The sequence below is a fragment of the Numenius arquata genome, chromosome 19 (assembly GCF_964106895.1).
Source record: "Numenius arquata chromosome 19, bNumArq3.hap1.1, whole genome shotgun sequence".
Taxonomy (NCBI): Eukaryota; Metazoa; Chordata; class Aves; order Charadriiformes; family Scolopacidae; genus Numenius; species Numenius arquata.
In genome coordinates, this window is record NC_133594.1 from 10,791,205 (window position 1) to 10,806,621 (window position 15,417).

General features: G+C 48.2%; 1 protein-coding gene across 1 annotated transcript in view; it reads left to right on the forward strand.

The window, feature by feature from the left end:
* The window catches only part of CRB2 (crumbs cell polarity complex component 2), a 32,047-nt gene extending 21,850 nt beyond the window's left edge, over positions 1 to 10,197 (forward strand). The window contains exons 7-13 of the mRNA XM_074161198.1: positions 1,363 to 2,310; positions 3,140 to 3,696; positions 4,565 to 4,730; positions 5,559 to 6,426; positions 6,753 to 6,869; positions 7,346 to 7,472; positions 9,970 to 10,197. Of these exons, the coding sequence (XP_074017299.1) occupies positions 1,363 to 2,310; positions 3,140 to 3,696; positions 4,565 to 4,730; positions 5,559 to 6,426; positions 6,753 to 6,869; positions 7,346 to 7,472; positions 9,970 to 10,197 (3,011 nt within the window). The remainder of the gene's footprint in view (positions 1 to 1,362; positions 2,311 to 3,139; positions 3,697 to 4,564; positions 4,731 to 5,558; positions 6,427 to 6,752; positions 6,870 to 7,345; positions 7,473 to 9,969) is intronic.
* Positions 10,198 to 15,417: the final 5,220 nt, after the last annotated feature.

The window sequence follows — 15,417 nt, forward strand, 5'->3', positions numbered from 1 at the left end:
ATCCCTACACTGACACAAACTGACGTTTTGGAGCTGGAAGCTGGTGTTGAGGCTTCGCCAGTCTGCAGAGACTGCACTGGTTACAGCAACTGAACAGAGTAAAGCAGCTGGGTCAGAGCAGGGTACTGGGGTTTGTGCCTGCCTGGGAGGCGTTGCTGGGGCACGAGGGGGACAAACCATCCACACATATGTTCAAGAAGCCTGTATCTTTGCTAAGTTTTTTTCTTTTTTTATCACACGTCAAGTCCAGCTCCAGTGCTCCTAATGCCCCGTCTCCCCTCATCTCTTCCCCTCAGGCAACTCTCTAATCTCTTTGACATGCACATTCTGTATAGTGGCTTTTCTTTACAAATGTCTTTTGTGTTTTGATTCCCCTCCTTTGTGTGTGAATTCCTTCTTTTTCTTTCTGCTGCCCTGGCTGTGCTTGCTAGCTAGAGTCCCGTGTAATGCTATTAGATTGGGATAATCCAGGCTTGGTTTATCTGTGTGACTGTCTCTGAAGATTAGTGAAACCCAATGTTATGGGCTAGATAAAGTGAACTGGTTGGAAGGGCTCTTCTGTCAGTCTGGAGATGCTCGGGAAAATGACAGCAAATTTTCATTAACCAGATTTCAGTGTAATATCTTGTAATTTCCTTGAGCCCTGTTGGGATACATGTGCCTGGAGGAGACCCAGGAGCTGCGATGCAGTTCTTACCCAGCTCGCTTCTGGGACTAGGACAGAACTGACATCAGCTTGGTGCAAGTGCGGCAGAATGCCTGTGGAGCATGGCTGGTTTGTTGTTTGGTAATGAATTGAGTTTTGTGAGTGTTTTACAATTGGAGGGTCATCTGGGAATTTGAATTTTCTTAACTGAGGCTTTCCAATAACGTCCCATTTTAATGCTGCCTGCAACAACAGTGCCCGGAACATGCTCCAGTCAGATCTGTAGCCTTCATTTGTATTTCAGTGCACCAAATCTGTTATGAAAGAAGCATAAAATCCTTGTCTGTGCTGTTTTGTCCCCTTAACAACCTCTGTATGTTGATTGCCTGTGGTGTTTGGGATGTCTGGGAGAGGACAGTAGGCTGGTGGATGATGTAGGCCAACTGGCCAAAGCTCTATAAATATCACCTTCTCTGCAGCATCTGGGAGGACAGCACAGAAGCGTGTTTTTTCTTGCCCTTGTGTCAGTGATGGGACACTCTGTAGTGAGCATGGGGCTTCTTGCTGGCAGCTCTTGGACTTTTGGTGGTTTTCCGAAGAGAAGGGCGTAGGGAGCAGCAGTGCTGGGGAGGGTGGTCTGTGCCCGGCAGCCCTGCTGTGGGGAAGGGAGTCCCAGTCCCCAGCAGTGAGATCCCATTTCTAAATCTCTTCCGCAGGTGTGGAATGTGCTGTTAACATCAATGAGTGTGAGGAGGGTCCCTGCAAGAATGGAGCTGTCTGTGAGGATGGCATTGCTGACTATACCTGCCACTGTGCCCCTAGCCAGGATGGCATTGTATGGGGAGGGAAGAACTGCTCGGTCAAGCTCACTGGGTGCCAGACGCACGACTGCCAAAATGAGGCCTTGTGCATCCCAACCTACCAAGCTGAGAGCCACGGCCACCTGTGCCAGTGCCAGCCTGGTTTCTATGATGCCACATGCTCAACACCAACAACGTTTTCCTTTGCTTCCAGAGGGTATCTCCTCATTGAGCTGCCCGTGAACAATCAGAGCAGGAGGGACGTAGCAGGAGATGAACTTGCCAGCGTGTCCCTCCGCTTCAGAACCACCTTGCCCAGCGCCATCCTTTTTTACCGAGGCCATGAAGCTGAATACTTGTTCCTGGAGCTCTTTGGTGGCGTTCTGCTGGCAGGACTGAAGAGGGAGGATGTTGGGTACCTGATGCTGCTGGAGGGGCTTAGAGTTGATGATGGCCAGTGGCATAAAGTTGAAGTTGTTCTGCACAGCACTCTGCAGCTGAAGCTCTGGCATGACTTCTGTGATGCAGGTGTCTGCCTGAAGAGCTCTCCTGTCCCACACGGCCCTGCTTCCATCCCGCCTGCCTTCCTCAACATGTACATTGGAGGTGCTGGGGATCCAATGGCCAACAACACACAGAGCCAGCAAGGCTTTGTCGGCTGCCTGGAAGACGTTCAGGTAGATGCTGAACCTGTGCTGCCGGTGGATCTGCCTATGGATGAGTCCTCCCCGGTGAAGAGGGGCTGTGACCGGACAGAGTGGTGCCTCTCCCAGCCCTGCTTTCACGGAGGGCTGTGTGTGGATCTTTGGGCAACCTTCAGGTGCGACTGTTCTAGGCCTTATGGAGGCCCAGCTTGCTCGTACGGTAAGTGCCACATGATTTACATCTGCTAGCTTCTCTGTCACTTGGTGTTTCAAAGGTAGTCAGTCAGCATTGCTGCCAGCTTTGGAAGTAGTATTGTCTATTGACCAGTGAGAAAACTAAAGCAAAACCCTCGGTAAATAAAATTCTCATTGATCCCATTTCTGTCACTTGCTCCTGCAGGAGTGATTGCCAGTTTTGTGGTGCAGATGTTCTTCCCTGTTGAACCAGAGAGTCTGGCTTCATCTTTGTATCAGCTCTGTGTGAATGCAGTTGTTTTACTGTGAAAAGTTGCTCTTGAGCTTCTGAGCTGAGGATGAATAGGAATGTATTGCTTTATAGATAAAACACAAGTGTTAAAGGAAGTGCTCAGACAATTTTGAGTTAAAACTGTTATCTGCTTGCATTTTTTTGTTCCTGAAAGGCTTCTATTAATATCGTTGCAGTCTTTTTGTTTTGCTCCTAAGTCCTAAACCTGGCAAGTACAAAGTTGCTCTGCTGTTACCAAATTTATGAATTTTAAAAGCAACTTTGTAGTTTAAAAGTCCTTGAGTGTCTCTGCTAGGTGGCAAGGACTCTGCTAGACCCGAGTTTCCCTCTTCTGGTACCTGGGTGCTTGAATTCATGCCTTCCAGAGAAAGCTGTGACACATTCATCTGCTTCTTAATTTGATGGACCTGTGTGGGGAGAAAGCATAATTACCACGGTGCATGTTGAAAATGCTGGGAAGAAAGATCTTGCCCCACTGATAAGGAGTTGCAGCTCAGGATAGCCCCGTGCCAGCTGCATTCCTCTTGTCATTGAGCTGATGTGCATTTCTTTTCTCTTCCAGAGCGCCCAGCAGCAACATTTGGCCTAGAGAATTCCACCAGCTTTGCCTCTTTCACCCTTTCTGATAGCCTTGGAGCAACTTTCAACATCTCCTTTTTCATTCGTAGTCGGAAACCTAATGGTTTGCTCTTGCAAATTGGCAATGAAACTGACCACTGCCTCACCATATACTTAAAGAATGGCAAGCTGAGGATAGAGACGGCATCTGCAGATCCTGTGACATTTCCAGAAAATTTAGTTGATGGGAGAAGACATTTGGTAGCTCTGTCCTTCCAAGGAGGAATTGTTGGTGCTCACCAATCAGACATATATGTGGAGCTGGGACAGCTCGTAGCAAGACCTCTTTTAGCTGGTTATGGAGTGTATATTGGTGGACACCCTAACCCGGGCAGCACTGACATGTGGGGAGGGTATTTTAAGGGCTGTTTGCAAGACATCCAACTGAACAGCCACCAAATACAGTTCTTTCAGGTTGAGAACTACAGTCTGCCACAGGAACTCAACAGGACTCAAAATGATAACCTTGTGAACGGTTGCATCTCTGATAACACCTGCAAGGTACGATGGCTCTCGTTTGTCTCTACGTCTGTGCAGTTATTTATTATAGATCTGTGGTTACAGAACACTTTGACTGTTGCAGATATCAGGAAGATGAGAAGTTTTTTAAGTACTGATGGACACGTGGTCCCACATGGTCCTACTTCACTCAATATATTACATACCATTTAAGCACCAGGTTTTCCCCAGCTCTCTTGTAGTTTTTGTAGTTAGTAGAACTTGGGCAGTCCTGCTCTTGTGCTGCCCATCTCTGTTTTGCTGAGCTCACACACACATTCCAGACTCCCCCCGCTGACCAGTAACCTTTCCAGCTCCTCCCTCATCCTGCTTCCATTGCACAACAGCCTCTTCCCCCAGGAATCCATCATTTCAGCAGTAACAGTTCAAGGAACTGTCTCCACGTGCCCTTAGATCAGAAGCTGTGTCTCCCCTTTATGCCACACGTGAAGATGGGAGGCCATATGCTCTAATTTTGCCCTTCTTGCTCATGGTGCCATAAATGCCTCTGGTGTTAGGTGTGTCCTTCCAGTGACAGACCTTTGTGAGGTTTTTCAGGTGCATTGCACCTTGTTTCATCTGTTTTTCACCTTTGCTTTTGCACTTTATTCTTTTCCAAATTGGTGGAGCTCTGCCTAGGGAGGTTCTGTTGATCAGCAGCGCCCACAGGGAGAGGCAGGGGCTCAGGAATTCCTTGCACAGAGACCCTTGTGCTTCCTTCACTGCTGTTGAGTCACTATTTTAACTACCCTTCTTTCCTGATTCAAGCGCTGTTCATACTAATCTTTGTTGTCACATTTCCTTCTACCAAATTGTTTTAGGTCCAAAGGTGAATTGTGCTGTTCCTAAATCCCACAATTTTGTTTTTCAGTCTGAACCGTGTCAGAATGGTGGCAGTTGCATTGTCACTTGGAATGATTTCCATTGCAGCTGTCTGGCAAACTTCACCGGGAGATTCTGTGAAGAGAGAGTCTGGTGTGAAAGTGACCCATGTCCTGAAGCAACCACCTGTGTAGATGTTCTAGCAGGATACGTGTGTAAGTACCGTTCTCCTGCTTAAGTGTTGGTGGAAGTCTGTAATGTTCACTGTCTATAATCACTATTCCTAGTTTGTTCTGTTGCCATAAATGTAATCATCTGCTGCAAAAAGGAATGGAATGATGCACGGGCAGGGTGCACTTTTTGGATTTACCACCAGGTTGTGACAGAGCAAAGATGGTTCTCAAAGATGTTTTCTTCTGCCGCTTTGACTTGCTCAGGGAGGAACCGATGTACTTTTGTGGAGTCATTGCTGACCTTATTATCAGTGCAAGGACCATCCTACACTGTAATGTTCAGCCATTTCTACAGTCCCAGGCTATTTCATCAAATAGAACCCAATTAAGTATTGCAAATGTGTCTCAATTTTCTCCTTAGACAGAACTATGGAGAATGAAGAAAACCAATTAGTTAATGATGCCCTGATGTGGAGGGCGTGTTGTCTAGTGACCAGAAAGTGTCCTGAACTCTGGATGTTGGGGTGTTCCCAGTTCTGCCACTGGCTGCCTCAGCAGCTTTGGATGTATAACTTTCCTGACTTAGGGTCTAGTTTTTCTAGCAGTAAAAGGGAAATAGTTGTATTTTTGTGCAGTGCTGTGGGAATGATGAGTAAAAATTGCTACATAAGAGCTGGATATTATTATTAGAGGTGCAATTGTAAACAGGAAGAGCTTTAAGGCTGCCAGCAGCTAGGCCTGTAATCCTGCTCACACTAAGCTTATGTGATTCTTAAGGGAGAGAACCCACCAGGAGTTTGCCACTGGTCTGTCTCTAACATGACACCAACTGTCTTTCAGCTCTCATATGCTCTACCCCTTTATTAATAGGTCTGGCTAATGCAACATTTAATAGTTATGCTGCCATTGAATTTACCACCAACACATCAGTGACCAGAACTCTGAGCAGCCTCCACGTGGATTTCAGAACCAGGGACGAAGATGCTGTTTTGCTTCGGGCTGTGGAAGAAGTGGATTCCCTCCAGATAGCCATCAAGAACTCCTCCCTGCTTGTTGACATCAGGAGTGGGAATAGCATCGAAGGGGTCAGGTTCCTGAGCCAGAAGAACGTCACGGACGGTGCCTGGCACACCATCTCTGTGTCCATGGAGGAGCCATCTGCGCTTTCCTCCAGGTGGCTGGTTCGTTTGGATGGGTCAGTTAATATGACTCTGCAGGGAAATGCCGGGAACTTGGACTTCCTAAAGAACAATGCGCTGATTGTTCTGGCTGAAAACTTCACGGGCTGCCTCGGACAGGTGAAGATAGGGGGGATCTACCTGCCATTCACTGCCCACCTCTCGTACCCGCAGCCAGAACAGTTCCAGCAGTCCGGCAGTGGGGACATCCAGCTGGGCTGCGCTGGGGCCGATGTCTGCGCTTCCAGCCCGTGCCTCAACGCCGGCACCTGCCAGGACCTGTTCAACTCCTTCAGCTGCGCCTGCAGCGCTGGCTGGGGGGGGCTGCTCTGCGAGACCAACCTTGACGAGTGCCAGTCGAGCCCATGTGTTCATGGGGACTGCGTCGATGCAGTGGCAGATTTTCAGTGCGAATGCTTCCGGGGGTTCATTGGGAAGAAATGTGACATCAACGTCGATGACTGTGTGCGGCACCAGTGCCTAAATGGAGCGACCTGCGTTGATGAGGTTTATGGCTACTCCTGCAAGTGCCCTCCTCAGTATTCGGGACCTCGCTGCGAGTAAGTACCTTGGTTAGTTTGATGCAGGGGTCCCAGGAGCCCCCAGATAAATTGGCCTTTTTCTTTGGGACACTTTGAGAAAATTTTTCATTGCAACTATCTGGTAAGTAAAGCACCTAAATTCTGGTGTGAATTGGAAGGTGATGTCCAGGTCCAAATCTGATTTCTGAGACCATTCCCTTCTCCAGTTGTGTCAAACTCCTTCCTAAAACTAAATACCAATGACTGCTTATGACCTTTGCCAGCCCAGTCTCCACTGACTCTGAGCACACTTTTACCTTCCCCCCAAAGCGATTGCTTCAAAGGCCGTCTCTTGCTTTTCCCAGATGGCCATTCCCCCCCGAGCAATGTGGGAAGAACTTCACCTGTCTGAATGGTGGCAAGTGCATCAGCGAGAGCTGGGGAGCCAACTGCTCGTGCAAGCCAGGCTTCACTGGAAGGAAGTAAGTGCTCTGTTTCTGATGCCTGCAAGGGAGGTAGGTCTCTGATTCTCACGCCATGGGGTGGCTGAGCAGGTTCAACTGCTCCATCCTCTTATATCTCCTTTTGCCATTCAAACAACTGCTCCAAAACTGTAAACTAGCTGTTATTTTCAGAAGAGGTGGGTTTGATATGATCCTGTTGACAATACCAATTTTTGCAGCGCAAACGGCTTCCAAGTAGATCTTGTGCCTCATGAGAATTCATTAATTGTGCCAGAGACCCACACTGGCTCAGTTGTACAGAAATGGCAAAAGGAGGATTGGTACAAATGGGTAAAACTTTCACATTGTTGGACCCTGGAGAAAGCACCTGAAAAAGATGCAACAGGAACTTTTCAAATAAATGAGGCTTTTTTCGACTGTATGATCTTGTGTTTTATGGCACAAGAACATATGTGAGAAATTTCATTTAATTCTAATACACTTTTCCTTTTCAGTTGTCAAATTAATATAAACGAGTGTGATCCAAACCCTTGCCAGAACGGAGGGACGTGTCAGGACTCTGAGAACAAATACGAGTGTTTGTGCAGTGCCAGCTACACGGGAGAGCGCTGTGATGTTAACGTAAGACCTTCCCTTTGCTCCTGGAAGCTCCTGTCTATTTTTCCATCCTGTGCACTGTGAGGAGCAACAGAATAGGCTTAGCAGAGTCCCCGGGTACCGGGGTATTAGCAAGGCTGCCCACGCATTGTCACCTGCATGTGTCCTGGCTGCAGCCCCCTGGTAAGCACAGTCAGCAAATCAGCTGGGACCAAAGAAACCTGAACTGGGAAGTTATTTTTCTCTTTGCAGCGCTGCTGCATGTTAGTCTCCAGCACATAAGCAACTGCAGGAAATAGTTTTCAGTATCCGCACGGGCTGCCATATGGTTTTCAGGGCTGTCTCTGCAGCTTTCCTTAGCTTTTACAGCTCCTTGGACAGTGATCAAACTACTGCAGTTGGACCTGTAGAAAGGAGATATTGCTTATAGCTCCCCCCCTCAGTTTCCTGAAGAATGGAATTTCAGTGGGCATTTTGTCTTGGAGGAGAGTTACCAAGCACCTCCCCTCTCCACAGATCTGGGTAGAACTGGATGTGTTTGGAGAAGGCAAGTCAGATGAAGTCAGGCTAAAACTGATTCAATCACATGTAAACCAGCAGCATCCGTTACCTGCTGAGGCTGCTCCCGAGGCGAGGGGCTGGCACGGGGGCAGGCTCAGTGATGCTTTGCCTCTTCTGTGTAAGCAAAGCGTTGCTGGCTGAGGCTGAGCTCCGTCCTGTGTGGAACTTGTTAAATTATACACTTGCTTTTCCTCTGTAAAGCTGTTGCATGGAGAGGCAGCTTCTCTGGTAACCTGGGGATGTACTAACCCCCACTGCATGGGGAGGGCTGTGTGGGCTGCTGCTGTTGCTGTTACTAAGGGCTCTGTAGTGCATGTGCCACGAGGTCACTCTGACATTTCCAGTTTGCATGGACTCCTTCAGGCATCTCTGTCTCCTCTGTTCCAGGACATGTCTGGTAGATTCCTTGTATCCATTTTCATCATCCTCATTACTTTTTGCAGAACTGTCTTTCTTTTCCCTCTTCAAAGGCCAGTGCCTGTGGTGGGGGCAGGGAGGGGGGCAGGCTATGGCTGTCACTGTGTCTGCTATTAACCATCACTGGAGAAGCCAAGGGCTGTTGCCTGTGCTCTCCTGCTCCTTCTCCCTCCCACGAACAGCATAAGTTCAGCGCATGCAGGAGGGTGGGCTCCTAAAACCCCCCCGTAGTGGTTGTGCTGTGTGACTAACCCGCTGCTGTGCAAACCTACAACTAACTCCAGCACATCGCTCGAGTCCTGGCAGGCTCAGAGAGTCAACTTGAACCTCAGCCACCCGAAAATGGCACAAGGACTTCCAGGTACCCCAGGAATGTTCCTTCTGTGCTGTCACTTTGTGACATTGGCACAGGCTGTACCACATCCAAAAGCTGTAAACAATCAGCCTTGAATTCTTTGGTTTTCATCTGTGAGGTGGCAGGTAGTATCTTTAGCAATAAGAAATATTTCTTACTGTTAGACTTATTGTAATTTTAAATCTTTCTTTAATGACAAAAATTCCACAATTTAAAAAATTCTTTGTTTATTGTGTTCCACACCAGAATCTAAAGAATACTCGTTTGGCTACATTTCTTGCTGCAGTACTTGGGCCTTACATCATCTCCATCTCCCATCCATGTACTGACCATTTAACATCCTCCCCTTCCTGCTGCAAGGTGTCTTCAAGTCTGTTCCACAGCATTTTTATATAGCGTGGACTTTAAAGTATGTGCCTTTGTAATTTAGATGTTTTGAGTTATGAATTCAATGGATCTAGTACTCGCCATTTACTATTTAAATTATTTAAAATCTTTTGCTCTCGGATGTGTGATATTATTTGGCCAGTTTTACCTCATCTGCCAATCTCTGAGGTGTTGCTCAGACTCTTCCTTGCTGCTGTTCTAACTAACAAACAGCGGTGCGTTATCTTCGTTAGCACACAGTGTGCACGGAACAGCTTTTTTGGTAGCAATTCTACAGCTCCAGGATTGGTCCCATAAATTTTCTGCATTTAGTTCTGCTGCCTCCTTGCCCATAGCTGCCCAGCTCAGGAAATCCTCTCTGTTCTTCCTGTGGTAATTCTGTCCATGGGTCCTGTGTGAATTGTTGTAATGGTATTAACTGTGCCATCAGTAAATCTCTGTTCATAACTCTGCCCTGTCGAGATCAGCTTCGCCAAAGCGGCCAGTTAAAGTGTCACTGAGGAGTGGCACTAGTTTTGAATTAGAAAGAAAAACACAGAACATGTTAATGTCTTTGTATTAGAAATAATCACTTTTTAGTCCATAGTTTTGCTGAGAGAGTAAAGAATGACCATGAGCATTCTCTGTGCGGGTGCCCTCAAGCCCTGTACTTGCTCCTTGCTTGTCCTTTTCTGTTCAAGTACAGATCTTCTGCTTTTTTTTAAAAAAAAATACCCCTCTAATCTGACCATTTTGGATTCTTCGACTTAAGTTATTGTAACCACTGGAGTTTCATTGTTTCTCCATTAATTTCTTTTGCAGAAAGGGACTCCAGGTGCTCTCTTCCCCTCCCCACTAATTGAAGTAGCTGTCCCTGTAGCCTGTGGCTCTTTGCTGCTCCTCAGTATCGGGCTCATATTCATGATTCTCACTGCAAGGAAGAGGCGTCAATCAGAGGGAACCTACAGCCCGAGTCAGCAAGAAGTGGCAGGAGCTCGGTTGGAGATGGACAGTGTCCTAAAGGTGCCACCTGAAGAGCGGTTAATATAGGCACTGTCCTGGCAAGGAGATGCACCCGCAAGGTCTGCTTTGACCTTGGGCTCGTCCCAGCGCTCGCGCAGCAGCTCCTCTCTCAGTTCCCTTAAGGCACCGCGATGAAGACCTGGACTTAGCAGTAAAGGCAGAGCGTTGTGCGAGAGCTGCTCCAGCCAGGGTCAGTGAATGGAGGCCATTGCACACACTGGCTCAAAGTGAGCTTCCTTCCTCCTGCCCCACGGACTGCCCCACGGGAGCTGCTTTGACCTTGCTCTGGCTCCGTTCCACCTTTCAGGCAGCAATGGCATAGTTAAATCTGCTTTAAAAGGCAGGGTTAAATTAGGCACTAATTTACAGATTAAGATCTATACATACTTGTAAGGAGCGTTGTACAGAAGGTATTTATGATGGGTTTGTATATACTGTTCTGTGTTTGTCTCAGCTCAGGTGTGCGAGGTTTTCACAAGCAGCCTTCAACAGCAACAGCAGCTGCCAACTCCTGCCCGGTGATAGCCACAGCCTTACAGGGAATGGTGGGGAATCACTGAAATCATTGCACAAAGCAACGGTTCATGACGTGATCCCTGTTAGACATTCCCCGGGTACCGCACAGGAAAGGTGCAGTCAGAGCTTGGTGGGTTTGAGGGGCCAGCGCTGGAGCGATCAGCAGAACCTGTTGCCAAGTGCTGAACTCATGGCGTGCGTGGGGCTGAGGGGGGCGGAGAGGTGAGCAGGAAAAGGGCCACCAGACTTGGCCGTATTCCCTGAGCTCTTGGGAGACGTGGAGGGGACAATGGTACGTAAACAGTGAAAGGGGGAAGCTCCTGCCTAGAGCTGCAGGCAGCACAGCGCAGCTCCGAGAGGCGCCAGGTCAGGGCTGAGGGATGAGAAATAATGCTCTCAGTAACACCCTGTTCTACCGCAGCAGCCGGTGTGGGCGCATCTTAGCAACTCCTCCGTGGTGGGAGCAGTCGGGACCGCAGGGGCTGTCCTTCTCCTTGCACTTGTTGCAGCTACAGCCATTGTCATGAAGAGGAGGAGAGCGACTCAGGGAACATACAGCCCAAGCCGTCAAGAAAAGGATGGGGCGCGCGTGGAAATGTGGAATGTGATCAAGATGCCACCAACCGAGCGGCTGATCTAAGAACTGAGGTCACGCACCAGGTGCTGTGTCGTCCTTCTAACAATCCTGGAACTGCTGCAGCCTCTCTCTCTGGAGATGTGGTTTGTAGGACAGGTCTGTACTGCTTTAAGCTACTTCACAGGCCACGGGCAACTGCTGGTACCTGGCAGGAAGATTCACCTGCTTGAACGAGCTTGGTTATTGCAGCTCATCCCATAAGAGATTTGTATCAAATTGGTCTGGCAGCAAGAGCAGTAAAGTCTGGGAGTTAAAAAAAGAGAAAGTTCTGGAGGGGCCAGTGGAGGCGAGGAAGCAAGTGGGGGCTGTGGCAGCAGAGGGAGTGGACACAGACCTGCTGCCCATGCACACAGCCAATATAAATGGCACCGTACAGGGGTGCCATGGGGCAGGTCTAATTAATGGGAATCAAACCCCTGTATTAAGAAATAATGTAAGTAATGTGGTTGGTTAAAAAAACATGTGCCTGTGCCTCCTCTGCAAAGCTAAGGCAGGTGACCGACTGATGGGAGGGAATTCCTGGAGCTGCTGCTGTCCCTCTGTACCCCGGCCAGAGTCAGCGTTTCGTTACCAGACAGTAAGTACCACTGGGCTCTGTTAGACACTGCTAGTAAAGCTGTTCCCAAGACTAGACTGAACCACAGCAAGACTTTAAGTGCCTTCCTGAGACTGAGTTGCCAGTTACAGCATTAACTTTCTTGAAAGGGGGATGTTTACGCGCAGAAAAACTGATGGCTTCCATCAGAGGTTGCGACAAGGTTGGTGTGAGCAGGCGGGAGGTTTCCCCAGCCCTCCCTCGCCATGGGGGCTGCACCCCCCCCCAGAGCAGGCCAGTTCCAGGGCCAGAGCTGGCACGGAGCAGCCGCACCACGGGAGGGACCGTAGCACAAGATCTGGTGTTTGAGCATCAAGTGATACTTGTGTGAGGAGGGGAGAAGGAGGAGGCATTTCCAGACCCGCAGCTCTCAGGACAGACGGGTTTGGGCTTGTCAGTAGAGAGGAGTGGAATTTAGTTTCCTACTATAGTGCCCTTTCACACAAAGGCAGGGTTTGTGTTGTAGAGACACAGCGTTCCTCTTCCACGTTGCCCTAAAAAGGCTATTTATTTTGTGGCTTTACTTCTCCTTTGTTACTGTTTTAGCTGCTGAGTGAGCCATTTCTTCTCTAGCACAACGTGGCAGACCCTGTGGAAAGAAATGCAGCAGAGCAGGCCAAGTAAGGTCTGAACTCATTAACATTTCAGGATAATTACTACAACTATCACTGAGAACTATTTTAGAAAACAGCATCCGCTTTTTAATCTCCAAAATGGTATTAATGAGCAGGGTGTGACTGCCCACCGTAGCTAATAGCCACCGAAAGAAAATGCTATTCTGTTTTGCTCTTGGATATATTATGGTTTTTGTACTGTAGCTGTAAATTTTTCTGTAATTCTAAGCAAAGGGAAGCGACCAAAACTACTGACCAGATCTGTCACTTACGAACAGATCTTCTGCACACGTGCAACTGCTGATAGAAGATGAAGAATAAAAATTGTGGAAAATAGAAAAAACAAACCATTGGGAGACAAGACAATTAACATCTTGTGTGTAAGATCACTTTCCCTCTAATACTGAGGAAAAGTTGGAAGAGGTGATCCCACCCTGGCTGTGGGTTGGGGAGGAGCCGGACATAGGACTGATAAAGAAAGAAATGCCCAACCTTCAGTGTGGGCAGCTCGCTAGCGCTTTTAGTTATTTATCACTAATAACACTGCTGTCACCTCTAACGTGAATGATTTGCTCGGTATATCTTCCGGCTGCTGTTTAGGAAGGTCTAACACCCTTTCAGAACAGACAGTCCCGCGCCCCAGTCCCCTCGCTGTGCTGGGACTGGTTACCCCACACCGTAGGAAGGTGGTGAGTGTAGTTTTGCTCAGCAGCGTTTGTCCAACAGAATAAACGGAGCAGGCGGCACCTTCCGGGAGAGCAGGAGGGCTGAAGGGGCAGGTCCCACAGGCCGAGCTGGTGACGGTGCTCTGGAGAAAGAAAAGTTCCCCCTTGGTCTGAGTCTGTCCCTGGCGTAAGGGTGGGGGTATCTCCTGGTGAGAAAGGGCTGGCAGAGCCCAGGGTAGGCTGGGGCAGAGCCCCCCGCTGCCCGGCAACGGTAAGGTGGGGTTTTCTTCACCCCCCCAGTGACTTGCAATAAACCTGCAGCAAGCTTAGACTCTGCTTTGGGTTTCTGAAAACTCAGACCTGATTCACCTCCAGGTCGTTACTTTTTAGCATCACTCCATTTTTTTTGTGTTTAAATTGTAGAAAAATGAGGGCAGCAACAGGATTTAATGAACCGGTGTTACCCCAGCCTGTAGTACTTTGAGAGACACCCCGAATTGTGTTGTAAGAACTGACTGTTACTGAGGTACTGAAATGTCCTGGAGGGCAACAAGAAGCTACAAACCCCTCCCCAGTAAAGACACCCGAAACCCAGTGGAGCGCAGGCAGCGAGTCCCTCTGCAGCCCCTGCTCCCCCGGGAGTCGGCACCACGGCTCCTGCCCGCTCGCTTTCCAGCATTGGCAGATGTTTTTATTTCAGGCACCCAAAGCCAGTACTAGGAAAAGTGTTAAAATACTTTGTCAGTGTCTTGAGCATTTCTGCAAAATAATTTATGGAAGTTGGGGTTGTTTTTTTTTTCAATAATGAACTTAACTTTCTTTTGATATTTAATTTTTGAATATATTTTTTCACAAAACTGGATTTGCTGTAGTTAATGATCATGATCCTGATTTCTTTTGTAAATTTTATAATTTGTAAAAGATTAGAATGTCCTTCAAAAGAAATTTACAATAAAATTTTATTAAAAATAGACCTAGTTACCTTAAATTGTGATTTCTTTCTTTCTGAAGAGTAACTTGCTGGCTAGGTGGCTGGTTTTGGTCTGTTACAGGGTTTGCACAGCCACAAACCTCTGTGCCTCTCTTACAGTTACTACATTTCTGATTATTTTGTCACGCACCGGAGCTCCCAGCATAGACCTGAATGAAGCAGGTCCCTTGTAGAAACTCAGAAGGGGCTGTCAAACCTCCTGCATTTCCTCTTCGCCTCTACTGAAGCCCGTGCTGCTACATTTTACCATTAATCCCTTATTTTATGAGCAAAGACGCCAAGATCAGCCTGTGGTCAGAGCCATGAAATACCCAACAGCGAGCGGAGCCTGTGCTGTGAGTCGGGACGGGCTTCTGCCGCAGCAGAAATCTCTCTGCTGGAGCCGGGGAGGGATTCCCCAGCAGAAGGGAGGCAGGGAGAGCGGCTCTTCCAGGGGAGCGGAGCTGCGGGATGCGCTGGGAGCCCGGTCCCGGCAGGAGAGCGGTCCCAGGGACAGAGCCCAGTGCCAGCCGCCCGCCGGAGCGGAGCAGCAGACGGGAAGCAGATCAGAATGTGGGAATAAATGAGTTGGCTGTAATTCAAACAGCCGCAGCGATTGCCGGGAAGCGTAGCTGTCCGTTTAAATACCCAACGCTGGTCACCTCCCACAGTTTAGAAGCAAAGTAAAAAAAACCCTGGATGTCGTAAGAAGCAGCAACCAACAGGCTTCTTGTTCACCACGAGCCAAATTAACCTGCTGCTGATGGAAAAACCACTTTCATGTGTACCATGAGTGTACAAGGAGCAACACACATTAAACAAATATTACAGGTCGCCCTAGACTAAATCCCAGCGTGCGCAGGGACAGAGTTCAGGAAGCAGTTGCCTATCGTTCACCTACTCCTCTTTTGAAGACAGTGCCTGAGATATTCCTATTTAACAACAGAAACGTTACTGCACACACCTCTGTCTTCAGGGTGTCACTGACTCAGTGGCTCCTTTGGTTGGTTAAAGGGATATTAATTTCCCCATTAAATATTGCAGCCATTTGTGACGGACAGACTCTAACCGCCCCCTGACCAGAAAGAAATGTGAGCAGATGTCAATCTCCTGCTTGATTTTTTTCCACACACATTAAAAAAAGAGGGGAAAAGGGGGGGGGAATATTTAAGCAGCTCAGACTGTTCATTGCAGGTTAGAAAAAACATCCCTGGTTCGTAGAGAGAAACGACAGCCTCTGGCCATTAACA